This window comes from Pseudopipra pipra, chromosome 18 (genome assembly GCF_036250125.1).
Source record: "Pseudopipra pipra isolate bDixPip1 chromosome 18, bDixPip1.hap1, whole genome shotgun sequence".
In the NCBI taxonomy this organism is placed as follows: Eukaryota; Metazoa; Chordata; class Aves; order Passeriformes; family Pipridae; genus Pseudopipra; species Pseudopipra pipra.
In genome coordinates this window covers 3,522,222-3,546,838 of record NC_087566.1, presented here as the reverse complement: position 1 = coordinate 3,546,838, position 24,617 = coordinate 3,522,222, and the positions used below count along the sequence as shown (strand labels likewise).

The window sequence follows — 24,617 nt, the reverse complement described above, 5'->3', positions numbered from 1 at the left end:
GATGGAGGTCACTGTTAGCATCCCCATGGCGCTGCTGGGTTTGTGTTCCCCTGTGACACACCAAGTCTTTGGTGTCATGTAGACAAGTGACCAGGAGGACACTTGGCCTCATGACCTCGACTGCAGCACCTCTAGGTGGAGAATCCGTCCCTGCTGAGCCCTTCCTTGTGCTCTGGTGCAGGAGCTGAACAAGAAGCGGACGCAGAAGGAGATGGAGCACGCGATGCTGATCCGGCACGACGAGTCCACGCGCGAGCTGGAGTACCGGCAGCTGCACACGCTGCAGAAGCTGCGCATGGACCTGATCCGGCTGCAGCACCAGACTGAGCTCGAGAACCAGCTGGAATACAACAAGAGGCGGGAGCGGGAGCTGCACAGGAAGCATTTCATGGAGCTCCGGCAGCAACCAAAGAACCTGAAGGTGCCAGAAGCTTTCCTTCCTTCCTCCTCCTCCTGCCTCTGTCCTGCCGGGCAGGCGGGGCCGTGCTTGGCTGCCTCATCCGTGCTGTGGGACCGCTGCTCTCCACACCCTGTGCTCTCCCTTGCATCCCTTCCCTTTGCACAGGGCTGCTCTGCATAAGGAAGTTGTGGGCTGTGACAGCACAGAGCTCAGGGAGGGTTTTTTAGGTGCTGTGATAATTGAGGCTGCTGGGTAAAAATAGTCCAGTTCTGAGAAAAGTGTTACAGAATTTGCTTCTGAGGAGCTGTGCTTTGTTCAGGCCCTCACTGGTGTCAGCCTGGAAACCTTGATATGGAGAGGGGTTGGGTGCTGCTTTAAGAGGAGAGGAGAGAGGACATGGGTGTGCTGAGCACTGTGCACTGCCTGAGTTCGGCTGCAGGTTGGTCACAGACCTCTGAGCTGCTCCCTGTAGGAAAGGCCTCTTCCTCCTCCCAATGTCATAGAATCATGGAATATCCTGAGCTGGAAGGGACCCACATGGATCATCCAGTCCAAATCCTGGCCCTGCACAGGATACCCCAACAATCCCACTTTGTGCCTGAGAGCATTGTCCAAATGTTCCTTGAGCTCTGGCAGCCGTGGGGCCGTGGCCACTGCCCTGGGGAGCCTGTTCAGTGTCCAACCACCCTCTGGGGGAAGAACCTCTTTGCAGTATCCCTCCTGACCTCCCCTGGCACAGCTCCAGCTGTTCCCTCAGCTCCTGTCACTGGTCACCAGGGAGAAGGCACGTTGCTGTCACTCTGTCACACCCTTGCTAGTTTTCAGATCTGCAGCTTCCTCATAGGGCACAGAAGCAGAATGGGAAGGAGGCTGTGAAAAAGCAAATGTATTTTGGGAGGCAGGTGGCAGGTGATGGGCTGGGTGACCTGCAGGAAGCAGGGGTGGAGGACAGAGGTGCCCTGGGCCAGGGAGGGCTGAGCAGGCCCTGTTCCTGGCCCAGCCACGGCCTGAGCTGGTGCTCCTGGTTAGGTCCCTGTGTGAAGCACACCCTGCTCACGAGCTGCAGGCGACAGCACAGAGGAGCTGTGGTTCTCACCAGCCCATCCATGTGGATGTACCATAACCTCTCCGTCCCCAAAGCTCTTTGCGCTCCTCACATCGTTCCTTCCTTGGCAGGCTATGGAAATGCAGATCAAAAAGCAGTTCCAGGACACATGCAAAGTGCAAACTAAGCAGTACAAAGCACTGAAGAATCACCAGCTGGAAGTAACTCCAAAGAGTGAGCACAAGACAATTCTGAAGAGCCTGAAGGACGAGCAGACGCGGAAGCTCGCCATCCTGGCCGAGCAGTACGAGCAGAGCATCAACGAGATGATGGCCTCGCAGGCGGTACGTGGGTGTCCCTGGGAGGGGGGAACAGTCAGGCTGTCAGGCCTCACAGCAGGCTGGGATGGTCTTCTCCAGCCACTGGATGGTTGTGTTTATAAGAGCTGTTTAAATAATGCAGCAGGTGGCACTTTCCCTCTTGGAATAAGGATCCCACAGAACACGTGTGGTTTCCCTGCTGCCCCTCGTGTGCTGGGGTTTAGAATTGGGTCTTCCCTGAGGCTCTGCCTCTGTGAGTGGGGAAGCTGTTCTTCATGATTTTCCCAATGCCAGAGGCTCCTGGCTTTGGGAAAGAAGAGCAGCGTGCCAGTAGTGTCGGAGCAGAGGAATTACCAATGGAGGTGTGAGCGTTGTTTTCCCGGTGTCCTTACAGCTACGGCTGGACGAGGCCCAGGAAGCGGAATGCCAAGCCCTGAGACTGCAACTCCAGCAGGAGATGGAGCTGCTCAACGCGTACCAGAGCAAAATTAAGATGCAGACAGAAGCACAGCACGAAAGGGAACTCCAGAAGCTGGAGCAACGGGTGTCGCTGCGCAGGGCACACCTGGAACAAAAGGTACGTTCCTGGGGGAGGCTGCAGGGGGTCCCTGGAGCTCGGCTGGGACACGGGGTTGGGGCAGGGCTGCTGTGCTGGGGGCTGCTGACTGTGCTCGTTTCAGATCGAAGAGGAGCTCGCCGCCCTCCAGAAGGAACGCAGCGAGAGGATCAAGTTTCTGTTGGAAAAGCAGGAGCGAGAGATTGAGACGTTTGACATGGAGAGCTTGCGGATGGGCTTTGGGAATTTGGTCACATTAGAGTATCCCAAGGAGGACTATAGATGAGGTTAAATTTCTTTGCCATTTAAAAAAACAAAACCGATAAAAAGCAAACCAAGTAAGGATAAAACTTGCAAACCCAACATTCCCCATGTTGACGGGCGTGCTCTCTCTCTTTCTGTCTCTCTTACTGACATCGTGTCGGACCAGTGCCTGTATATTCTTACTCCATCAGGGGCCCCTTTCCCCCGTCACGTCCCGGTGCAGGACAGCTCCTGGCAAGTCTTTTCCATAGTATGTCACAGTATTGATGTCTCTGTGCAATGATTAAAAATGTTTCAGTGAAAACTTTGGAGACAATTTTAATGGAGAAAAAAAAAACAAAAAAAAAAGAACAAAAAAAACTCAAGTGGATGTATGTTGCTTTTGAGCAATCACTCATTTTACCACCAATCAATGAAAGTAAAAGCAAAAAAAAAATATTAATAATTAAAAGATATCTACGATCCCAGGGGGAGAGAGACTGAATCCGCAGCCTTACCTTAACTAGCTGCTGCATAATTTTATTTTATTTTTATTTTTTTGGTATTTATTCATCAGGAATAATTAAATAATAAAAAAAAAAATTTTATTAAAGATTGAAAAAAAAAAATTTGATACATTTTACAGAAAAAGAAAAAAAAAAACCTAATCGTGCTGTACATATCAGTGGTGACATATTATTACTTTTTTGGGGGTGGGGAGGGGCGGGCGACGACGTGGTGATTTTTAGGAGAACCATGCCAGGGGCAGCAGGGACGAGCCCTCGCCCCCCTCGGCATATTCTTGATTGTATCATAATCATTTTCTGCTGTCGCAGAGAATGTGAATACACTTAAATGAGCCCACAGGATCCCAGTAGCACAAATTGGGCTTTGTCAAATCGTGTATTTTGTGTATAGAAGGAATTTAAGGAGAGCTTTTACTTATTTTCATATTGTATTTTAACTGTTTCTCTGATCAGAAATTTTTTTACTTCTTTCCCCCCCTCCCTGCTCCCTCCTGCTCCAGCCACCCCCCACTCTCCAGTTCCGTTCCGGAGCTCAACACTGTCTGTTAGATCATCCCAGCCCTTTTGAGTTTCTCTTTTATTTTTTGGGGTTGTTTTTTTTTGTTTGTTTGTTTGCTTTGTTTTTTGTTTTGTTTTTTTTTTTTTTTTTGTTCCTCCCCCAAGTCCACCCCAACCCCATGATCTTGGTCATAAATATTGCATTATTCACACTTTCAAACTGTGTATTTTCTTACAATAAAAAGAGAAAAAAAAAAGGCTTTACTTCTTTTGCATGCACTTTAAAAAAAAAAAACAACAACAAAAAAAAAAGGACAAAAAAACCAACAAAACAACAAAAAACATTTTTCAGGTTCCAGGGAAGAGCATGAATAACTGTCAGAGCTTTTAATTATATTTGTAAATAAAAGTGTTCATCACAATGCCTGGCTGTGTCATTGCGGGAGGGGCGGCTCGTGGCCCAGCACAGGTGTGGGGAGAGGGAGGTGACACATTCCACAGGTGTCCCATTCCACAGGTGTCCCTCAGCCTGGTGCTGCACGAACCTCAGGGCTCCATTCCAAGCCCGTTTTCCTGACAGTGGAGGTTTTCAGGGTAATGGATTGTGGCTTGTCTATGTCCTGCTTCCAGCCTGAGCAGTCCCAGGATGGATCAGCCCATGTGAGCACTGCTCCAGCCTTAGTCTTGTGGGCCTTGGTCTGTAGTAGTTGGGGATGTTTTCCTGAAAAACCATCAATCCTGTTGAAATGTTTTAATGGCTGAGCTGAAAAACTGCCCTGGGGCAGACACCACCCACCTTCTGGAGTTAGGGAGTCCCCAGTTGTCACAGGGCCCCTGATTGTCAGACCGTGTCAGTGCAGACCCTTGAGACAGCAGCTTGAAAAAGGGGGGGGAGGCTCCTGGATCCACGAAGTTGAATTGCACTGTCTTCACCTTTTTTACCTCTTTATAGCCATCAGGCTGGACCAAAGGCTCATTTCTGCTCTAAGTACTCAGGACACACCTCCAGGCCTCAGTGCAAAGCTGCTGGAGGAGCAGGAAACACCTGGGATCTGCAGCTTGGCTGGGACTTGGCTTCAGGTCAGTAAAGCTGGTGGAGGCCAAACTGCTGTTGGGGTTCAGACTGGGGGGTTGATGGGGCTCCTGCAGAGGGAAGGAGCCTCCACAGAGCCAGGGGGATCCTTGGGACAGGGACTAAAGGTAGGTAAAGATGGAAAGACATGACTGCTTTGAGCTGTGTCACTCCAGCCATCAGCGTATTCCAGGAGTGGGGAGCCCCTGGTACAGGGTCCAGCCTCTTCCCAGCAGGACAGGAGCCCTACAACATCCAGCTGCTCCCCTGAGCACTCCCCTCATCCCCCAAGAAGACAACCAAGCACACCACACACCTTGGTAAGTTTTTAATTGCACTGTGAGCAAAGAGCACGGTAAGATCAGGTCACCACAGGACTGAACAAAACAAAGTGGTCTCAGCTTTGAGTGGCAGCAGAGAACAGAAGAAGTGGTGTAGACCAGCTCCTGCCTCCCCCTTGAGCTGCACCTTCACTACAGGAGCGGTGACAGGGAGGCACTGGCCAGAGGTTGAGGGGGGAAAAAAAAAAAAAAAAGAGGGAGGAGGGAAAGTTTCCCTTGTGTCCTCTCCTCTCCTGAAGAGGGAGTCTCCACAGCCAGCACTAGCCCAGAAGTGGTGCTGTACCCACACCCCTGACATCTAAAGCCATCCCAGGACAGCAGAGACACCCTGAATTGACACTAATTAACAAAGGCTTTTGTTTCCCTTAAGCAGATCAGTTTGGAGGGAGTGGCCCTTCCAGGGACACCTGTCAGCAGCTCTAGCTAGGATCATCTGTACGACGGCAGTCAGCACAGGCCTGGACACACGGACACGGAGCAGGGACAGTGACGGGGTTACAGCTCCAGCGGTCAGAGCGGGACGCTTGGGTTCAACTCACTAATCAAACAAAACTACAGCGCCGTGCCCGAGCCGTGGGTGCTGCACACCCTACTTCCCCGACAGCTGCTCGTAGAGCTTGGGCACGTAGTCATCCCACTCTGCCTGGTAGCAGGTGCCCGCCACCGGCGCCCCCAGCCCGTACTTGCTGCGGAAAGCGGCCACCTTGAACTTGCCTCGCTTGTCCCCGGAGCGGTTGGACAGGACGGGCTCGTTGCAGGAGAGCTGCTTGGGCTGCTCGTACACCAGCCACACGTAGCGGTGCAGCCCTGCGGGGAGGGACAGCGTTACCACACCGGGCACCCGGAACTCCAGGTCCGAGGTGTGCTCTGAAGTGACCCCTGGAGGTGCCTGCGTGCTCCAGGATCGGGAGGCTGAGGATGATGGAGCTTAAGGCAGCTTAGAGAAGATGCACTAGATATGCTCCATACGTGCTCCTGCTGGGTGTGGCTTCATGCAGCCACGGGCAATCCTGCACGGATCGTTTCCTGCTGGCTTCCCCCCACCCTTGTGCACTGTGTTTGATCCATGTAGCGCTGCTTGGGAACTGCTGCAGGCAGGTACCAACCTGTTCCCTTGGGAGGCCCGGAGCCAACATAATCCGACATCACGGTCCCGCTGCCCACATTGTTGCCTTTCATGTTGGTCACCAAGAAGTGATGCCACTCCCTGAAACGAGAGGGCAAAGAACAATCAGATTGTGGCACAATCCCTTTATCGCTCCAAGCTGCTGCTTTTCCACAAGGCTGTCAGTGAAGAATAAGCAAACAGCTGATTCCTGGATTGCCAAACCCAAAGAGCAGCGGTCCCAGAGCAGGTACTGCTCCTTTGGGATGCACAACCTGCCAAAACCAGCTCCATTGGCCTGCCTTGTGGCCGTGGGAAAACTACAGCCTGACCTCCAAGAGTGGACGTTCCACAAGCTTCTGAGCTGATGTGAGAAAAGTGAACTGGCCCCAGGTTTAAGACTCTACCACCAACACAGACAAGCCTAACTCCAACTCACACATGGGCCAAATTAGAGCAAGCAGCAGATGCTGTGCTGCTCCAGCTGCAACAGATCTCCCAACACCCCTGGAAAGAGCAGCTGCTCCTCCCCATGCTGTCCCTGGCTGAAGGAGAGATGCAAGGACACCGTTTCTATGCCAAGCCACAGCCCCACAGCTGCACCTTAGGCGGAGCACAGTCCCAAACTCCTCCTAATCCTCTCCTCAGCCCAAGAGGGATGTTCCATTTTCCTCAGGCAACCCAGGCTCACTCCCATACCTGAACTTTGGGTCCTTCCTGCTGGGCGCATCAGGATCTGTGAGAACCAGGGTGTAAAGCTTCTGGGGATCGCAGCCATCCCACTCGATGCTGGTGGGGCGATGCTGGACCTGCAGGAGTGACCGCGTTAGCACCGGCCCCGCTGCCCGGGCCAGCCACCTGCCCTGCACACAGGGCGACCTGCGACCACCGCTGGTTGCGACATCCAAAGAGTTCGAAGTTCATGCCAACTCGCCCAGGCTGTGAGAGCCACGGGCCTCTGCCTGCGGCACGTCCGTCCCTGCATCAGGGTCGACAGCAAAGCTCAGCCCCTCTCTGTCCCCCCGCACCAGGTGAAGCTCCGGCCGGAGCTGCCGCAGAGACGGCGCAAGAGGCCCGGCCGCCTCCCGCCATTTTGCTGCGGCCCCCCCCGAGCGGGGGGCCGGGCGCTGCTCACCTGAGTGGGCGTGAGCACCTTGCCCAGCTCGTCGATCTCAACGGAGCCATACTTGACCCGCAGCGGCTGCGCCGGCTTCTGCTCCACCTCGGCGAGGCTCAGCGGCCCGTCCCACTGCCCCAGGTCCACCGGCATGGCTGTGGTTGTGACTGAGGCGACTGCGGCGGCTGCGGCGGCGGCTCCGCGCTGCCCGCCCCCCGCGCCCATTGGCGGAGACGCCGCCGCGCTCCGCTCCCATTGGTGAAGACGCACCGCTGGCCCCCCCCCCCCACTCCAGCTCTATGGCGCCCCCCGGCGGGACGGGGCCGCAGCAGGCCGTGCCGCCCAGGGAAGCGGGATCCGAGCTCCGGTTACCTGGGGCAGCCCTGCCGCCAATTAGGTTAATTAATAATTAATGTGCCAGGGCCCAGAGGGGCAACCCCGTGGGCTTTGAGCGCTCTATGTGATGGCCACGTGCCTTCCCCAGGTGTAACATGTCCTGGAGAAACCTAAAAGATACCTGAATGCTATACAGGTCTTGCTGCGGGGTTACATTAGAGGGGTGATCTTTTATCACTGCTCTTCACGCTGCACTGCCTGTGGGGTGTCTCTAAGCGGGTGAATTACAGAAGCTCTCCGGACGTGGGGTTCGCTTACCCATTTGGTTTTGCCCTCAGGAAACACCATTTTCCTTGTGTCAAACATTCCCGGTCCATGGGCGGCACCTGAGGGCAACGCCCCGGCCCCGCGCCGCCCTGAGGGGTCCGCCCGACATGTCCGGGGGGGGCGTGAGGTGACCCCAAGATGGCGGGCGGGGCCGGGGGGGCGCCCAAGATGGCGGGTGCTCAAGATGGCGGTGCTGGAGCGGCGGGAGATGATCCACGACCCCCTCACGGGCCCCGGCGGGCGGGCGGGTCCCCCCGGACGGGTCCGCCCGCTCTCCCTGCCCTGCCCTGCCCGCTCGCCGGGGCGGAGGCCGGGCGGCACCGCCTCCGCGGGGCTGCAGCAGCGGCACGCAGCCATGCAGCTCCCCGGCGGGACGCCGCCGGTACGGTTCTTCCTCGCTCTTTGCGTCTGGAGGCTGGTGCCGCGCAGGGAGGCCGCAGGTAGCACGGGCTGAGGGGAGGAGAGCAGGGAGCTGTGTCCCTTTTCCTAATCTTGTGTCTGCGCTGGATGTTTTTGGTCACCTTGGAGATCCCTCAGCAGTCCCCTAAAAGGCACCTCAAAGCGTTGATGTATATCAGATATCCCGGTCTTTGCTGACAGAAGGCAACTTCGCCCCTTCCCTACATCCCTAACACCGTCCCTTCTCTTTTCCAGGAACAGATGAAGTGGTGTTTGGGCAGGTCGGAGGAAGCATCCTCCTTTTATGCCGCAACGTCTCCAAAGAGGCAACCGAGGTGACCTGGTTCCAAGGGGACCCGCATTCCTTCCCTCCTCTCTTCTCCTCGAGGCTCTCCTTACCCCCGGACGTCCGCTTTTCCCTGGTCAACAACAGCTCCCTGAGCATCACGGGGCTGCGAGTGCAGGACGAAGGCAACTACACCTGCAAGGAAGTGCTGAACAAGACGGACCACGAGCACAGGGTCCAGCTCCTGGTAGCCAGTAAGTCAGTCCCACTGACTGAACCTCCTCCCCTCGGTCTTGCAGGTCCCCAAATTCATCTGGCACAGGTGGAAAAATAATATAAAAAAGGCACAAAGTGGGTTTATCGTGCAAAATCTCTCTCACATCCACTTACAAGCACCAAAACGTGAGTCCAAATGGCCTGTCACAGATGAGGTGTGCGCAATGCCAGCTGTTAAGTCCTCACTGTGTCTCTTCAGTTCTTCTTCATTGCTGGTGATAAGTTTTTGGGTAGATCTTTCCCTGTAGCATGTTCCAGGGTGTAGCTGTTCCCTTTGCCTCAGAATCTGGCTGACTCGAGCCTTCATAAACCTTAGGATGGGGGCTGCTGCTCACTGTCCTTTTTTCCCTTGATTGGAATACATGTTGGAAGTAGATGTGCTGTGCCATTCCTTGGGGCCATGGTTTTGGTGGGAGAATGGAGGGTCCCCAGTTGTTGAGTCTTACAGGGCAGCCCTTCTGCTCTCAGTAGAAGCACCACATTCCTTGGATTTATTGCTGGCAATATTGTCCTGGAACTGCCCCTATTATTAGCGCAGGCTATTCCTTCAGCCCTGTTGTGCCTTTTGGTGCCCTCTTCCATTTCCATCTCTATTTGATTCATTCATTCTCAGAAATCTTCAGAGCACATGTGGAAGTTCAGGCTGGAGTGTACTCAGGTGGATTAGTTTGCTTACAGCTGCTGCAGGTCCTTCCTGCTTCTGCCGGGGAGCTTTATCTTGCCTGAATTCCTCACGTATTCCGTGGAAACAGCCCCCTCCAGATTAGCAGGGAGCACAGGTCCTGTGGCTGGTGCCACTCTGGTGACTTCAGGATTGAGAAGGAGGAAAATCCGCTGCCAGTTTGCCTGTTTCACTGACCCTCTGTGCCCTCTTGGCCCCTTCCTTTGTTCTTGCTCTTTCTGTCAGCACCTGCCATGTGTGACCTGTTTGCTGTTTGCCTTCGGGGTGTTCCTTCCTTCTCCGTGTATGTAAATGTTGTGCCTGTTTTGTACAGATTAAATCTCTGAAAGTTTACAGGAATAAAAATTTCCTTCCTGCAGCAAGGAACATTCAAATTGGGTGTGAAAGGTCACACAGAGGTCTGGAGTGAAGGAATCAATCCCCACGCTGCTTCAGGGAATATATCATGGGCATGGGTCTTAGGAGGTGGGACCCCCAAATCTGGAGCACTGGGGCAAAACACTCAGGAGCAAACTGTATTTATGATGTGCCAGGTGTTGGTGCTGCACTCTGAACTTCGTTTATTAGCCTGGAATGAATGTGCCAACTAATTTCCAGCCATGACAAAGGTGATGTGGAACACTGGAATACCCATAAACAACTTAGCTTGGGCTGGAGTGAACCTTTTTGGACACAGACTTGTCACCGCTGTAAACCAACCTCCTGGGACCTGTAGGGGCTTTGTGTGGGAATTACCAGCTGGCAGTCTTCAACCCGTCCCGTGGGTAGTACCCAAAAGTTCTCTTTTTGTTTAAAACTGCACTTAAAAAACCCCCCAAGCAGTAGAGTAAACATTGTAGTGACAGGACAAAGGTGCAGCCCTGCCTTGAGCTGCGGTTCTGTGTTTGTTTTGGATGGGAAGCACCTGGTGTGAAGGAGACGTGCAGTTCCACACCTCCCAGGGATTCCTTGGCATGTCTGTGTGTGGTTTGATACAAGCACTGTTGGCTCTTCTGTGGGTCTAACAACAGGTCCTTTTTGCCTGTGGTTTGTGTGGTTTTATGGTTGGGGGGGTGGAGGTTTTTAGGTTTTTGGTTTGTTTACGTTTTGGGGAGCAGATCTCTGTTATGTTTAGACAGAGTTGTACTGGGAGAGCCTGGAAGTTCAGGATGTAAAGCTGGTGGCTTCAGGAGGTGTGTTCCTGGGGCCAGCCCAAAAAGTGGGCTCTGGCCAGCTCTGGCTGGACATCCTGGAAGGGCTCTGTCCACGTGGACGTCCTGAGAGGACTGTGTCCACCTTGATGTGGGGCACTTTCTGGTGGTTCAAAGTGACAGATTGTTCTATTGACCATACCAGGATTTGGGATCAGTTATGATCCTCCCCAGAGCTGGGACAGAGGAGGTGTTGCAGAGAACTTTCTTGCCAGAGCTGGGTGGTTTCAAAGATCACCCAAGATGTGTGTATATAGTTCCTGGAGAGCCAAGCCCCAGGAAGGTATGTCCTTATAGCTCACCTGGGGGTTTGCCATCATGTTTTTTTTTTTTTAATCATGTCATTTGAAAGTCACTTGAATAAATGCTTCCCAAAATAAGCCTCAGGCATCCCTCTGCAACCTCATTGGGGCTGCAGACCTGGTGTGGGGCTTGCTTTGGTCTCATCTCTCAGTGGGGTCTTGTTCAGCACTGGGTTAGGCACACGCAGGGGCACAGCATGTTAAATCTGCCTGGATCAGAGTCCAGGATCTTTGTGGCTGTTAACCAAGCACACATGTGTGGATCTGTGTGTGGAAGGAGCAGATGGGACTGTGCCTGAAACGTGAGCCCTGCTCTGCTCTGCCTGAGGGGACTGCGCTTGGCTCTCTGTTGGCTTCTGACCCACTCCCGTAGGTATTCCTGTGTTTAATAACACACCTCTCCATGGTTGGGAAGTGGCCCTGGCACAAGGCCAGCAAGGACCTGCCCTACCTGTGTTCTTGGCTGGAGTTTGTCCCCACTGCTGGCTGCCAGAGGTGTCAGGAAGGAGGGGAGCACACCTGGTTGTGTCTGACTGTCACTGACCCTGGAGTCACCAGGATCCCTGTGGGCAGAGCTCCTTGTAGCCAGGAACAGCCAGGGATGGGCTGCTGGCTCTGAGAAGCTGATTACTTGTCCCTGGACAAGAGCCCTGATGTTTTCCATGTTCCCTTGGGAAATCACAGGATTGTTAGGGTTGGAGGGGACCTCTGCAGATCACCCAGTCCAACCCCCTTGTGAAGACAGGGTCACCTGGAGCAGGTGACACAGGAACTCATTTGGAATGGGTTTGGAATGTCTCAAGAGAGGGAGGGTCCACACTCTCTCTGGGCAGTTCTTTCTTGTGCTGAGGTGGATTGTGTGCTTGTATCAATGAGAGGGAGAGGCAAAACCTTGTTCTCAGAGACTTTGCATCGGTGTGACGCCCTTGTAGCTGTGACATGAGGACCAGGGCAGTGTGGAGTTTTCATTCTCCCACTGCATTTTTAGGTGTTTATCTCATTTCCATTGGATAAAGCTATAGCAGAGATTCTTTTCCTCCCTCAAGGCTTGGCTGTGGGGGCTGTGACAGGCCCTTCTTGGTCCCTGTCGTCTGTCACCCAGAGCTGTCCTCCCCTGGGACTGTGGGACATGGGTCAGGTAGCAAGACTGGCAGGGAAACCAGGAAGATTTTCAAGGGGAATGATGACAAATGAACACTTGCCAGAGTCCCAGCCCTGAGATGCTGAGAGCAGTGACCTGGAAGTGTTTGTGACCATGTGCTGTTCTTGCTGACAGACGCACCACAGTCAACCCCGAAGTGCTGGGCTGAGACCTCCTCGTCAGGGCTGATGCTGCAGCTGTTTTGCAGCTGGCCTGGGGGGTACCCCCACCCCACCCTGCACTGGAGAGAAGAGGGGCACGATCTGGAGAACTCCAGCTGGGTCATCAGCTCCACAAACTCCTCAGACACCCACGTGGAGACACTGAACAGCTCCCACCTCTCCCACCGCAAAGTCTTCAAGTGTGTCGGCAACCATGTGGTCAAGCAGGAGCAGCCTTCGTGCACTGTGGAGATAAGTGAGTTGATTTGCTGCCTCATTAACTTAATTTGCTTGCTAACAGTTGGGCAGGTGGGTACTCCAGTCGTTCCCTGCCCTCTGGAGCACTGAGGTGGTCAGGGAAGCCAGGAGGCAGCATGGCAGGGCTTGGCTTGGGCAGGGGTGACAGCATAAGGCACAGACATCCTGCAGCTGAGATCCATCATGGCATAGTTGCAGGTGAACTGTGTTTTGGGTTCACTTTCAGGGGACTCCAGTCTCAGCACAGCAGGGTTTTCACCTGTGGAAAGCTTTTGCACATGCCTGTGTGAAAGTGAGAGCTGGTTTTAGTGCCTTGAGAGATTAAGTTCGGTAGAGCTGGGGATACAGAAGGGTCGTGTGTGCCCCCAGACTCCTTCAGGCATCTTAGGGATCTGTCTAAAGTGGCTTTTGAAAACCCAGGCTGTATTTATCTCCCAGGGGTTGTCAGGGCTTCACAAGAGCTCTTCTGATCCCAAGGAAACTTCCTGGGCTGCCTTTCTCCTCTCTGCCATCTTCCCTCTGGCTACCCTCAGACCATTCTTCCCTGGGGGTATAAAGACAGGTGTCAGAAGGGACTGAGCACCATGGAAGCTGCTCAGGTCACTGCTCAGGAGGCTCCTGAGTGAACTGAATGCTGAACCCACAGTGCTCACCTGCCGGACTCCTGCCTGGCTCCCTTCTGTTAATTATTATTAATCAGTCAGATGGCTGATTGCTTGTTATGTTAATTGCCTCCATTCCCTCCTTGACTCCTGTTTTTCTTTTCTTTTTCCCCTTGGGCTGTTCAGAAATCCCTTCACTGGAGTCAGAGCCCCCCAAGACCTGCTTTGTGGGTGACAACGTGACCCTGACGTGCCGTGTGACCGAGAGCACGCCGGCGGCACGGATCAGCTGGCTGCGGGACATCACCCAGCCAGAGGTGGAGATCCAGCCTGGAGGGAGGTTCCTCATCACCCAGGAGGGCAACGTGTCCCAGCTCACCATCCAGAACTGCTCCCAGGACACCGATGGGGGCTGCTACGTCTGCAAGGCCCAGAACCCCGTGGGGCTGAGGGAGCTCTTCGTCTGCCTCACGGTGAAGGGTGAGTGGGGCTGCCGTGGCAGGGAGTCGGGAGGGGGTGGGAACACACCACATTTGCCACTAAGAACCTGCCTTTTGACTTAAACTGGGAATTCTTCATCCATCTGTATCCTGGTGACAAGCCTATGTCCGCTCTCCACAGAGCCAGTGAACATTGTTGGGATCGTGGGTGCTGTGGTGGTCCTGTCCCTCCTGGGTATTCTCACCATCACCGGGGTTGTCTTGTACTACAATCCCCTCCTGTGCCTGAGAGGTAGGGATTGGTTCCTCCTTCCTGGTTTATTCCTAACTTGCCTGTCCCTCCAGGTATTCTGGAGTCAGTCAGGGTTGCATGTGTTGTCAGGTCACCTTTGTGTCTGTGCCTTTGCGTGGGGACTGTCTGGTTGCTGGCAGCTCCACATGGAGGCACAGACATGGAGACAGGACTGGCAGGGGTTGTGCAGCCCAGTAAAACCAGTAGCACTGCCCAAGGGGGCTGGTTTCTAACCCTGTCTTTCCCTTCTGTCCCATTCAGGTGCTGCGTTCAGGTGAGTGTTGACATTCCTCAGCCCAGTCCTGCGTGGCCTCACTAGTCTGCCTTCCTGAAGGGCAGGGAACAGGCTCTCTTCAGCCTTTCAGCCCACCTCTACTTGCTCTGCTGTTCCCAGGCATCCAGACTCAGGTGATGTCTTAGTGCTGGTGGACTCCGAAGATGACGAGGAGGGGAAGGGGGATGAGGAGGCCACGAGCAGCTGCACCAAGCAGGAGGTGATGGCGCTGGTCGATGGGAACAGTGCCCAGGCTGCTTATCTGAACTACCTCATGGAAGGTGAGCCCTGGGGCAGAGCCACCTGCTCCCTGCTAAGCTGTGGGTCTTCCTGGAGCATCTGCCAGGGAGGGAGGAGTTCCTGTTGCCTGTTGGCTGTAGCTGAGATGCTGCTGGTCTGTGCCTTGCATAGGTGACGATGGAGAGCTGCACGGCAGGGTCTCTCTACAGGAAGCAAGGGGAGAAGAGACACAAGGCTCATAACTTCCATCCCTCCTCGAGGAAGTACATGGAGCTCCAGCTGGAATCCAGCATCAAGCACGTCCTCATTTGCGTGTGGCTGAGCACAGGCTGTCGGTGTCCTGCGACAGGCCAGTTCAGTCAGAGCCTTCCCACTCCTTTCTCCACTTGCCCCTTCCACAGTTTCACTCCGTCCTTCCCCAGCCACGTTTCTCTGTTTCTCTTCTCTCTTCTTGTTCCTCTTTGTCTCGGATGTCCTTAAAACAAGGTGACACCCAGCACAGGCAGGGCATGGGAACAGTAACCCACTCACCCTGGTGCCTGTGGCGGACTCGAATTCCAGTGTGGGATTCTGGCTCAGTCCCCATGAGCAGTGCTGGGATGGGGAAAGTCACCACAGGGCCACAGTGGTCCTGGGATAAGGGAAGAAACGAGTGTGCAGGCAGGACCTGGCTGATGCTGACTCTGGGGAGGCTGAATTGTTTTTATTATAAATATTTTTTCTCCTATTCTGTCTGAAATGTTGCTCCATGTCTGAGTCGGGAGTTAATCTGTTCCTTGTGGGGTGGCTTTAAGGGGGATGCCTGGTGGAAAGGCATGGAAAGCATGGAGGGAATTTATACAGGGAGGGGAAGAGGGAAGCAGGATCCACACAGAGGGGATCAGGGGAGCTGTGGGGTGCGTGACAGAGGGTTGGGATGTGCAGGAAGGGTGCAGGGACTGGTCCAGTCTGAGCACCCTGTGGGGTAAAGGGAGGGGTGAAAAGGCACAGAGGGGAGCAGGGAGGGATCTTAATGTGCATGGAGGGAGTAGAGGGATCAACACACTCATGGGAATGGCCAAATGGAGCAGGGTGGGGTGGGATGGGGGAGCAGAGGACTCTGCAAGAGGGGACAGGAGTAAACTAAAGTGGGGAGTGGTGTGAGAGAGTGTGTAGAGTGATGGAGGAGGGAGGGAGTGCACACAGGGGGTCTGTGTGTGCAGGTTAATTGGGGGGCATGAGCACTCACATGGGGATGAAGGGAATCTGATGGCACGTGGAGTGGAAGGGAAGCACTCCTGGGGCATGTGGGGAGGGGCAATGTGGGCACTGGTGAAGTCAGGGGGGCTGAGCCATCCCTGGGATGTTAGAACAGTGTGAATTGATGGGCACAGAGAGGTGGGGGGGACACCTGAGCACTTGGTGGGATGGTGGTTGGGGTCTGGCTGTGCATGGCAGTCTCTGAAGGGCTGTGGAACCCAAACAGAGAGTTCTGAGGGGCTGGAGCAGGGTCTGAGGGCTGGAGGGAATGGAGTGTAAGTGTGAGGGTGGACTGTGGTTAGAGGGCTGAGGGTGGGACCCACCTGCAGCTGTCCCCAGGCAGCCCTGCTGCATTGCTGGTGCCCAGCACTGAACCCTCACAGCAACACTCAGAGCCATGCCAGGAAAATCCCAGGGAAACACAGGAGCCTCCGGCTGCCCCTGGCAACAGTGTTGTGTGCTGCTGCCATCTCGTCTGCCCTCTCCCAGCTCCTCCACAGGCCCCGGGGCGAGGAGGAGCCACTGGCCAAGATGGACTCAGACCTGGAGGAGCAGGACCTGGAGGAGCATTTGCACGCGGCTTTCCAGGACAAGCTACGGCTGCTGCTGTGAGTGAGACCTCCATCCTCCTGGGGACGGGCAGCTGCTCCCACAGCAGGTGCTGCTGGCTGGAGCAGAGCAAGGGGGGTTGGAAACGGGGCCAGCATGTCCTGCGTCCCCGGGGGTCTCAGTTTGTGTTGCTGCTGCCAGGGTGGGTGTCACTGGGTGGGTGCTGTGTCCCTAGGGAGGAGGGCACCCCAGCTGTGGGCTGGGAGGAGGCAGGGGGATTCACCAGGGTCTAACCAGAAAGCTGAGGTTGTGCTGTGACTTGTCCTTCCCTGGAGGGCAGCGCTGGCACTGGGGGTCTCCAGGTGAGGGGAGGCTGAAGCAGAAGTGGTGGGCAAGAACCCGAATGCAGGTAGAGATAACCCTATGGGGTCTCTGCACACGCAGAGGGTGGCCAGGCTCTGCAGGCAGTGGTGGTCCATGGGGGTCCTGCCCATGCCACAATGGCAGATGCCCCTGCCCGGGTTCTCTTTTCCCTCCAGCCATGCTGAGCTCCGTGCAGCCCGTGGCAGGACGGTGCCAGCGCGGGATGCAGCCACTCTGATGCCCTCCACTCGCGTGCTGCTGAAGAGGCGGGAGGTGGCAGAGGTGGAGCAGGAGCTGCAGAGCCAGCGGGAGGTAAGGGCGGCCCCAGCCTGCTGTGTTCCCCTTCCCAGGGGTCGTGGCGTGCCCTGGGGACGAGCAGAGAGCCGGCTTGTCCCCAGCCGTCCCCGGGCTAGCACCCACCCCTGCCTTGGGTGCGGCAGCACAGCGTGATGCTCTCAGCACCCGGTTGGTCCCGCAGGAGTTTCGGCAGAGGATGGAGCGCCTGGCGCAGCGCCGGGAGCAGCTGGCCCAGAGGGAAGAGGAGCTGCGGGATGTCGCCCTCAAATTCGACGCCTTCCTGAAGGTGCCGGGGCGGGGGCCGGGGCCGGGCTGGCTGCGGGGGCCGCGCTGACCCCGTCCCACCCACAGGCTGTGGCGGCGAGGCGGGAGCGGAGGGCGGGTGAGGAGCGGGCGTGGGCGGTGGCCCAGGGGGCCGAGGCCGCCCGCCTGCACCGGGAGCTCGAGGGGCTCCTGCAGCGCAGGGAGCGCCTGGCCCGGCGCCTGCAGAGCCTCCGCCGCTTCGGGGACTACCTGCGGGACGCGCTGGCCAGCATGGGGCAGGTGAGCCCTGCGGTGCCACTTTGGCGTGTCCCCAAGCCCCTTGTGACAGAGGCCAGCCCTGTCCAGGGCAGCAGCTCCCGCAGCCTCTCAGCCCGCCCCTCCCACTGCCCAGTTCCAGGATGTGCCGGCCATGCTGGCGCATTTTGGGGTGCTGGCGGAGGCACGGGCAGCCCTGGCACAGGAGGCAGAAGCTGGGCAGGAACGGCTGGCCCAGGGCAGGGCACGGCTCCAGCAGTACCAGGAGGAGATGAGCACTGAGCTCTTGAGCACCAACAATGAGCTGGCCCAGCTCCACACGCGCCTGGAGGCCGCCCGCCAAGATGTGCTCCAGTGGGTAAGAGGGGATATGGGGTGACCCAGGACCCCCCACCAAGGGAAAAGGGCAGCAGTACAGATCCCTGGTGTCTGCAGAGGGGAGATGCCCAAAGTGGTGGTGGTATGCTGGGTTCCACCCCCTGGGCTGAGCTGAGGGTCCCCACACATGCCCAGAAAGCAGCAGCTCTGCATGGGGGGATACACAGCCAGGACTCCTGGGTCCCCCATCCTGGCCTGGAGGGTGCAGGAGGACACAGGGCAGCGGTGGGGGGGAGCCAAGGCTTTGTTTCTGTCCCCTAGGAGTCCTGCTGGGCCCGTGTCCAGAGCACAGCCACCCAGAAGACCCTGCTGCTGGGGCAGATCAAGCTGGCTGTGCTGAACCTCTTCCAGCTCTCCACTGCATGGCTCAGGATCCCCATGGATGTGGCCCTGGAGGACACCGAGGCCCAGTTGGACATGGTCAGTGCAGCCCTCTCCCCTGGGCGGCAGGGCTGGGGGACACAGGGACATTCATGTCCCTGGATGGCTGTGGCATCAGGCTCCCATCTCTGCAGTTGCTGCTCTGCCTGCGGGACCTGACTGACATCTGTGCCATCAGCAGGCACCCACTGTGCCACAGGGGTGCCAGGCTGTCTTGGAGCCAGGAATAGCCCCTGGGAACACCTGGCTGCTCCCAGGGCTTGGGGGAGGCTGCCAAGGCCAGTGTGGAGAAACAGGACCCCTGGGGATGGAGGTTGCTCTCTGGTTAACTCCACGACGAGAGGCAACGTGGACAGCTGTGGCACAGGCACACTGGGGTGGCACTGCTCTGGGGCAGGAACAGGGAGCTGCTGTTGGTATCTCCAAAGGTGTCTCCCATCAAAATACATCCCAGCTGTGGAGATGCAGGACTCACTTGTTTTAGGACTGCGCCTGGGGGTGGCCTGAGGGAGGAGGAATTACCCCAGGCATGATGCTTGGAGCAAGGTCAGAGAAGAGTCGGGATGCAAAACCAGCCAAGTTTTTACTGTCTCCTTCCCTGATTCCCAGCCCAGGTGTGAGGGGAGTGTTGGGGGCACAGTCCCCTCCCCTACATCCTCTTCCTCAGCTTGCCCTTCTTGGTGGTGCCCACCCGGCGCCCGAAGGCCATTTGCCGCAGCTCCTGCACCCGCTGCCGGTTCCTGGCCTTGAGGCGCTTCAGGCCCCCGCTCTGCAGGAACCGCTGCTTGGCCGCCTTCTTGCGCTGCTTCAGGATCTGCTGCTTGTTCTTCAGCTCTGAGCGCACCCTGCCCTGGGCTGGGGGTTGTGTGGGCCCTGCAGAGTGACACGGCCACGCTCAGGGCGGGGGACAGAGCCGGGGGGGTGACGTGAGGCTCCATCACTTGCTCTGGGTACTCACCGTGCCCACGCCTGTGCTTCCCTCTGAACTGCTCCCTGCTGTGTTGGCCTTCGTCCTCCTCATCCCGCTCATCAACCTTGTACTTCTGCTTCCACTTCTCATAGCTGGGACGGGCAGGTTAAGGGAATGTGTGGAGACTCTCCTCACTTGACCTGCTGTGGTGTCTGACTGTTCTCCCTTCCCACCCCCTGCCCTGGCAGGGGATGGATCTGCAGGAGCAGAGCCCAATGCCACGTGGCTGCCAGTGGGTCCAGCCCCACTCCCCCAGCCCCCAGCCCAGGCAGCAGCACCCACAGGCAGGATACAGGTTGTTCTTGTAGGAGCTGCTGATGTAGCGCCCGCTCTCCGTCCGCACCTTCTTCTTGTCCTCCTGGCCTGTCTGCCCCACAAACCGCTTCTTCTTGCGGTCCCTGCGAGAGAGGGGAGTGTGGTGAGACCAGGTGGTGGGACCCCCAGCCCTAATTCTGCCCCCAGCCCATGGCCAGACCCCACTCACCACTTGAGCAGCTGCTTGCTCCTGTTGAGGTTGTGGTTCTCGTCGCCCATGAGGTCCAGGACGGCCCCGGCCGCCTGCTGCTCGAAGGCGCTGCCCTCGCCGCCCACGCTCAGCCTGCAAGGGGGGTCATGAGAGCGGCCCCTGCACAGGCTGGGACAGGACAGGAGCCGGAGCCCCCCCAAACTCACCCCCGCTCGCTCTCAAAGTCCTTGGGCCGGTATGGGATGTAGAAGTCCTCGACCTGCTGTGCTGGCTGCTGTGGCTTTTTCCTGGGACCATCTTCTCCCCTTTGGCCCCGTTTTCGCTTCTGGCCCACCACACTGGAGAACACGTCCTGCATGGGGACAGTGGAGGGGTTGCGGGAGCCACCACCCCCCCAACATCCCTGCAAGTCTGTGCACCACCCCCAAGCCATGGCACATTTTGGGGGCAGAATTTTGCTGCCATCACCGGGCCAAAGCCACTCTGCAGCAGCTCCTGTGTCCATGACCCTGTTACCTGGAGGTCTTCCTGCTCTCCTTCTCCTTCCCCATCCTGGGGCCCAGGCTGGGCAGGGCACTGCCCTTTGAGTGCTGCTGCCCGCTTCTCCTGCTGCCCACGCTGGAACTTCTCGATCAGGGCACTGTCGTGGCGCCGCTTGGACCTCATGATGGTGCTGGCCAGCGTCCGGGATGTGGCGTTGATCTCGAAGATGGTCTGTCCCCCAGGGTAGAAGCATGATTCCCAGTGAGCCACATGGACCTTCCCTCCCACCCAAACCCAGGCATCTCAACTCACCGCCTTGGACTTGTAGGTTTTAATGCTGTCCACAAACTTCAGCCTCTCCAGCTCAGTGTCTTCGAAGCGAGTGCCTGGGGAAGGCGAGCATGGAGAGGGGCACAGATCAGTTCCCTGGCAAAAGCAACGGGGTCCCCTCCCTTGGCACCCCCAAGGCACTCACTGAAGAGTGGGTGCATGCCCAGCTGGGACACATCCAGGTCCTTGGCCCTCTTGATGGACTCGGGCGAGGGGCCGGGCCGGGAGCGCAGGTATTGCTTCTGGGCGTTGTCGGCGATGCGGCGCAGGCTGCGCAGCTCCAGCGAGCCCTCGTGGTCCGTCAGCAGCAGGCACTCCTCATCATCCACCAGGCTCTGGGGGACACGGCCCAGGACCCCACCAGCGTCTGCAGCACAGGGGACACTGTGTCACCTCCCCAGCACCCACCCTGGATTTATCGGAGCAGCCTCAGGGAGCTCAGCAGTGCTCAATCAGCACCCCCAACACCCTGTTTTCCGCATTGCCCCTCTGTGTGAGGGCCAACCATAAGACCACAGACTCCAGCACTGGCCAAGGGTAATGCCCCAGTGGCCCCGTGGCCACTGTCCCAGCTTGGCCACGCAGCCACTGCCTGCCTCACCAGCAGGCATCTCCTGGGCTCCAGCGAGGACGAGCGGGTGTCCCAGGAAGAGGTGCAGGTCGAAGACATAGGGCATCTCATCAGGAGCCACCAGTGAGTAGGCAGTGCCACTCCGGCCAGCTCGGGCCACACGACCTGGCAAGGGGAGGAGGAGAGTGGGAAACCAGACCTTGTGCCAGCCCAGCCTGTCCCCACCCAGACAGGGACCCACTGGTGTCCCTGGGAGCCCATGCACATGACATTTACCAGGTGGGCATGGCTGGGGAAGGGGCAAAAAGGAGCCCACCACAGTGCCATCCTAAAGGGAAGGTGCCAGCTCTGCCCCCAAGAGCTCCCACAGTCCAACTGGGACATCGGGGACACTCCTGACACTGCTTTGTCTCCAGCCTGTCCCCTGTTGTCATGACATGGTGACCTCCTGCCCCAAGCCAGGGACACTGGTGCCAGCTCAGCAGGCCACAAGGAAGGGGAAAACAGAGGACAAGGCACAGCCCACTCACACCTTCCCCATCACCCTGAGGGACCCCCAGGACCCTGTGTGGGGCACTGGCACCCACCGACACGATGCAGGAACAGCTTGGCCTTGGCAGGGAAGCTGAAGTTGATGACGTTGTCCAGCATGGGGATGTCCAGCCCGCGGGCGGCCACGTCGGTGACCAGCAGCACCGGGCACTTGCCCTGGGAGAACTTGGCAATGTTGATCTTGCGGGCGGTCTGGTCCAGAGAGCTGTAGATGTGGGTGCAGCGGATGCCCTGCGCTGTCAGCAGCTGGGGAAGGGGAGGAAGAGAGACGGGATCCCACCTGGGCATGTGCCCTCAGCCAACAGACAGGGCCTGAGGCTCCAGGGTGCCCACTCAGACACCCAAATCCCACTGTGCTCCACCTCTTTGAGGGGTAGGTGGATGCAGCACCTCCACAGTCACATATGCTGAGATTTCTTCTTCAAGCCACTGAAACAGTAGCAGAAGCTCCAGCAGGGAGCCATATCCATGGCTGAAGACCCCATGCGGGTCTGGAAAGGTATCCTAGGCACCTCCAGGGGTACATTCTGGGCACCTCCAAGTGCCACTTACTTCCTTCAGATACTCCGTGTGGTGCTTGGTGGCCACGAAGACGACGGTCTGGTCCTGGGGCTTCACCACACTGCGGAGCAGGTGGAGCAGCACGGCCGGTTTGTCATCCCCACGCACGTGGAAGAATGCCAGCTGTGACGGGAGGGCAGCGCTCAGCCCTGTGCCCCACCCTGTGCCAGCCCTGCCACCCTTGTCCCCTCCTCAGGAGCAAGTGGCTTGTAGGAGGTGCGGGCACAAAGCACAAGGCCCGTCTCACCTTGAGCTGCTCGCTCAACTTGGACTCCACATCCAGGCGGATCAGCATCGGCTCGGTGAGGCCTGTGGGATGTGGGACACGTGAGACACGGGTCACACGTGGGACGTGCTACTGGGACCAGCCCCACTGAGGGGCTTGGGGACACCAAGCGTTAATCCAGCTCAGTTTTGTCAATGCTGGGCTCAGCCCAGCTGTGGGACCGTGCCGTGTCCTTGTCCCCAGGCTCCCCCAGTGCCACCTGCCCCCTGCTCCTCACCGGCCCGGGCGAACTCGACGAGCAGCTTGGGCAGTGTGGCGGAGAAGAGGACGGTCTGGTGGCAGTCTGGGAGCCGGGCAATGATCTCGTGGAGCTGCTCAGCAAAGCCCATCTCGAAGAGCCTGCAGGGCAGGGGACGTGGGATGTGGCAGGTCCCTCACTGCCACTGCAGGGACACATATGGGGACACTGCCAGCCTCAGGGCCCCCCTGTGCCCCACTGACCTGTCGGCCTCGTCGAACACCACGTACTCCACAGTGTGCAGCTTCAGCTTCATCTCCACTGCCACGTGCACCAGGCGCCCGGGGGTGGCGATGATTCTGTGGGGACAGAGGTGGTGACAGGACTGGGGAGGCGACTGTCCCCACCCCATGCTGGGAGCAGATTCCAACTCCAACCCAAAGAAGTTCCCCAGGAAGATGCTCCAAGGGAACACCAGGACACGTCCCTCAGGCACACTGGCTCTAAACATCAGTGATATCCCTAGAGAGGAGATATCATTTCCAGGGGCCATTTCCCCACCAGATCCCCTCCCTGTGCCCCACTCACATGTCCGGGTTCTCATGCAGGGCAGCAAACTGGTCCTCCATCCTGTGAGAGAGGGGAGAGGATGGAGTGGTCCCGGGCAGCTCAGCCCCTCACAGGGTTTTGGGGAGGTTTTAGGGAAGCAGGAACCAGTGGGGGACACAGGGACAGCTTACTTGTCTCCTCCCAGGATCAAGGCTGTCTTCAAGCCTGTGAACTTGCCCAGCTTAAGGGTGAAAAAGAAGCATGTTGGAAACCAAACCCATCGCTCCCATTGTCCCCACTCGCCCCTGCTGTCCCCTGTACCTCCTTGGTGAACTTGAGGGTCTGCAGGGCCAGCTCCCGGGTGGGCGAGAGGATGAGGGCACGTGCCCCGGCCTGGCTGGGCGCCTTGAGCCGCTCAAACATGGGGATGAGGAAACAGGCTGTCTTCCCGCTGCCCGTCCGTGCCATCGCCACCACGTCCCGGCCGCGCAGGATGGCGGGGATGGTCTGTGACACACCACCATCACTGTCACTGCCACTGCCCCCCTGCCACCCCTCGGGGAGGGGACCTACCACCCCCCATGCTCACCTTCCTCTGGATGGGGGTGGGCACCTTGTAGCCCTTCTTCATGATGCCCTTGAAGACGGGGTAGCTGAGGCCTGAAGGGACAGGGACAGATGAGCGGGCGTGGGCAGGAGGGGACAGTCCCCATCCCAGGGACAGCTGTCCCCTGCCCCACACGCACCCATGGACTGGAAGCCCCCGGATTTCTTCTTCTTCTGGTTCTGGGCCCGAACCATGGCCTGGGTGTCCAGCTCGGCGTCAGCGCCATCGTCCTCCTCGGCAGCGGTAGGGAAGGCGGGCAGGGCGGGCGCGGGGACCTGGGGACACGCCTGTGGGGATGGGTGTCACAGTGGGGCCAGGGCACTGCAGCTCTGCACTGCCGGCATCCAGGGCAGGGACATCCATGCTGGGGACAGGGGGTGCCAGGGACACTGGCACTGGGGACATCGCCAAGGGGGACATAGGTAGGTACTGGAGACACTGGTACTGGGGACGTTGGCAACGGGGACTTGTACTAGTGATCCTGGTACTGGGGACACTGCCACTGGGGACATTGGCACTGGGGACATTGGCACTAGAGACACTGGCATTAGGGACACAGTTAGGTACTGGGGGCATCGGCACTGGGGACACCAGGTACTGGGGACATGGGCACTGGGGACAGCCGTACTGGGGACGCTGGCACACGGCAACTGGCGACATCAGGACGGGGCACAGGGGCACCAGGAACGCTGGTGCCGAGGACGCCAGCACCGGGCGCAGCGGGGACACCGGCCCACGGGGACGGGCACGGCGGTACCGCGGACACCGCACACACCTCGGGGCCCTCCCCGCTCCCCCCGTTCCCCCCGTACCGGCGCTCCCCGGGGCTGGCGGCGGCTGCGCGGCGGCGCCATGGCGGGACCGGCGGCGGAACCACGTGGCGGGGGCGGAAGGGGCCGGGCCGGGGC

General features: G+C 57.8%; 5 protein-coding genes across 11 annotated transcripts in view; 3 read left to right on the top strand and 2 right to left on the bottom strand.

The window, feature by feature from the left end:
- Positions 1-4,011, top strand: part of TAOK3 (TAO kinase 3) — an 82,216-nt gene extending 78,205 nt beyond the window's left edge. For all 5 annotated transcript variants that reach the window (XM_064674676.1, XM_064674677.1, XM_064674678.1 and 2 more), the window contains 4 exons: positions 182-421; positions 1,577-1,789; positions 2,160-2,342; positions 2,446-4,011. In XM_064674676.1, coding sequence (XP_064530746.1) covers positions 182-421; positions 1,577-1,789; positions 2,160-2,342; positions 2,446-2,607 — 798 coding nt within the window. In that variant the 3' untranslated portion in view covers positions 2,608-4,011. The remainder of the gene's footprint in view (positions 1-181; positions 422-1,576; positions 1,790-2,159; positions 2,343-2,445) is intronic.
- A 963-nt stretch (positions 4,012-4,974) lies between these two features.
- PEBP1 (phosphatidylethanolamine binding protein 1) lies at positions 4,975-7,442 on the bottom strand. Its single transcript, XM_064674708.1, has 4 exons — positions 7,243-7,442; positions 6,807-6,916; positions 6,109-6,209; positions 4,975-5,809 (listed from the first exon to the last, which is right to left on the bottom strand). The coding sequence occupies exons 1-4, from the start codon at positions 7,375-7,377 to the stop codon at positions 5,592-5,594; spliced, it is 564 nt and encodes a 187-aa protein (XP_064530778.1). The 5' UTR covers positions 7,378-7,442; the 3' UTR covers positions 4,975-5,591.
- A 382-nt stretch (positions 7,443-7,824) lies between these two features.
- Positions 7,825-15,157, top strand: VSIG10 (V-set and immunoglobulin domain containing 10). Of its 2 annotated transcripts, none has more exons than XM_064674696.1 (8): positions 7,825-8,269; positions 8,542-8,826; positions 12,299-12,580; positions 13,371-13,664; positions 13,806-13,916; positions 14,178-14,190; positions 14,311-14,471; positions 14,602-15,157. In XM_064674696.1, exons 1-8 carry the CDS (start codon positions 8,026-8,028, stop codon positions 14,670-14,672), a joined length of 1,461 nt encoding a protein of 486 aa, XP_064530766.1. In that variant the 5' UTR covers positions 7,825-8,025; the 3' UTR covers positions 14,673-15,157. The 2 variants fall into 2 exon arrangements, with proteins under 2 accessions (XP_064530766.1, XP_064530765.1); XM_064674695.1 differs by having other exon boundaries at positions 8,051-8,327.
- Positions 15,158-15,257: 100 nt separating this feature from the next.
- CFAP73 (cilia and flagella associated protein 73) lies at positions 15,258-18,619 on the top strand. 2 transcript variants are annotated; one of them, XM_064674705.1, is made up of 7 exons: positions 15,258-16,277; positions 16,758-16,893; positions 17,060-17,164; positions 17,230-17,421; positions 17,534-17,755; positions 18,127-18,195; positions 18,291-18,619. In XM_064674705.1, exons 1-7 carry the CDS (start codon positions 16,201-16,203, stop codon positions 18,384-18,386), a joined length of 897 nt encoding a protein of 298 aa, XP_064530775.1. In that variant the 5' UTR covers positions 15,258-16,200; the 3' UTR covers positions 18,387-18,619. The 2 variants fall into 2 exon arrangements, with proteins under 2 accessions (XP_064530775.1, XP_064530774.1); XM_064674704.1 differs by having other exon boundaries at positions 18,037-18,195.
- A 101-nt stretch (positions 18,620-18,720) lies between these two features.
- Positions 18,721-24,607, bottom strand: DDX54 (DEAD-box helicase 54). The gene is made up of 20 exons (XM_064674682.1): positions 24,522-24,607; positions 23,849-23,996; positions 23,692-23,762; positions 23,424-23,609; positions 23,294-23,343; positions 23,142-23,183; positions 22,817-22,912; positions 22,593-22,714; positions 22,337-22,398; positions 22,081-22,212; positions 21,564-21,774; positions 21,007-21,141; positions 20,551-20,772; positions 20,388-20,461; positions 20,109-20,306; positions 19,799-19,944; positions 19,611-19,724; positions 19,420-19,524; positions 19,115-19,218; positions 18,721-19,029 (listed from the first exon to the last, which is right to left on the bottom strand). Exons 1-20 carry the CDS (start codon positions 24,561-24,563, stop codon positions 18,806-18,808), a joined length of 2,484 nt encoding a protein of 827 aa, XP_064530752.1. The 5' UTR covers positions 24,564-24,607; the 3' UTR covers positions 18,721-18,805.
- Positions 24,608-24,617: the final 10 nt, after the last annotated feature.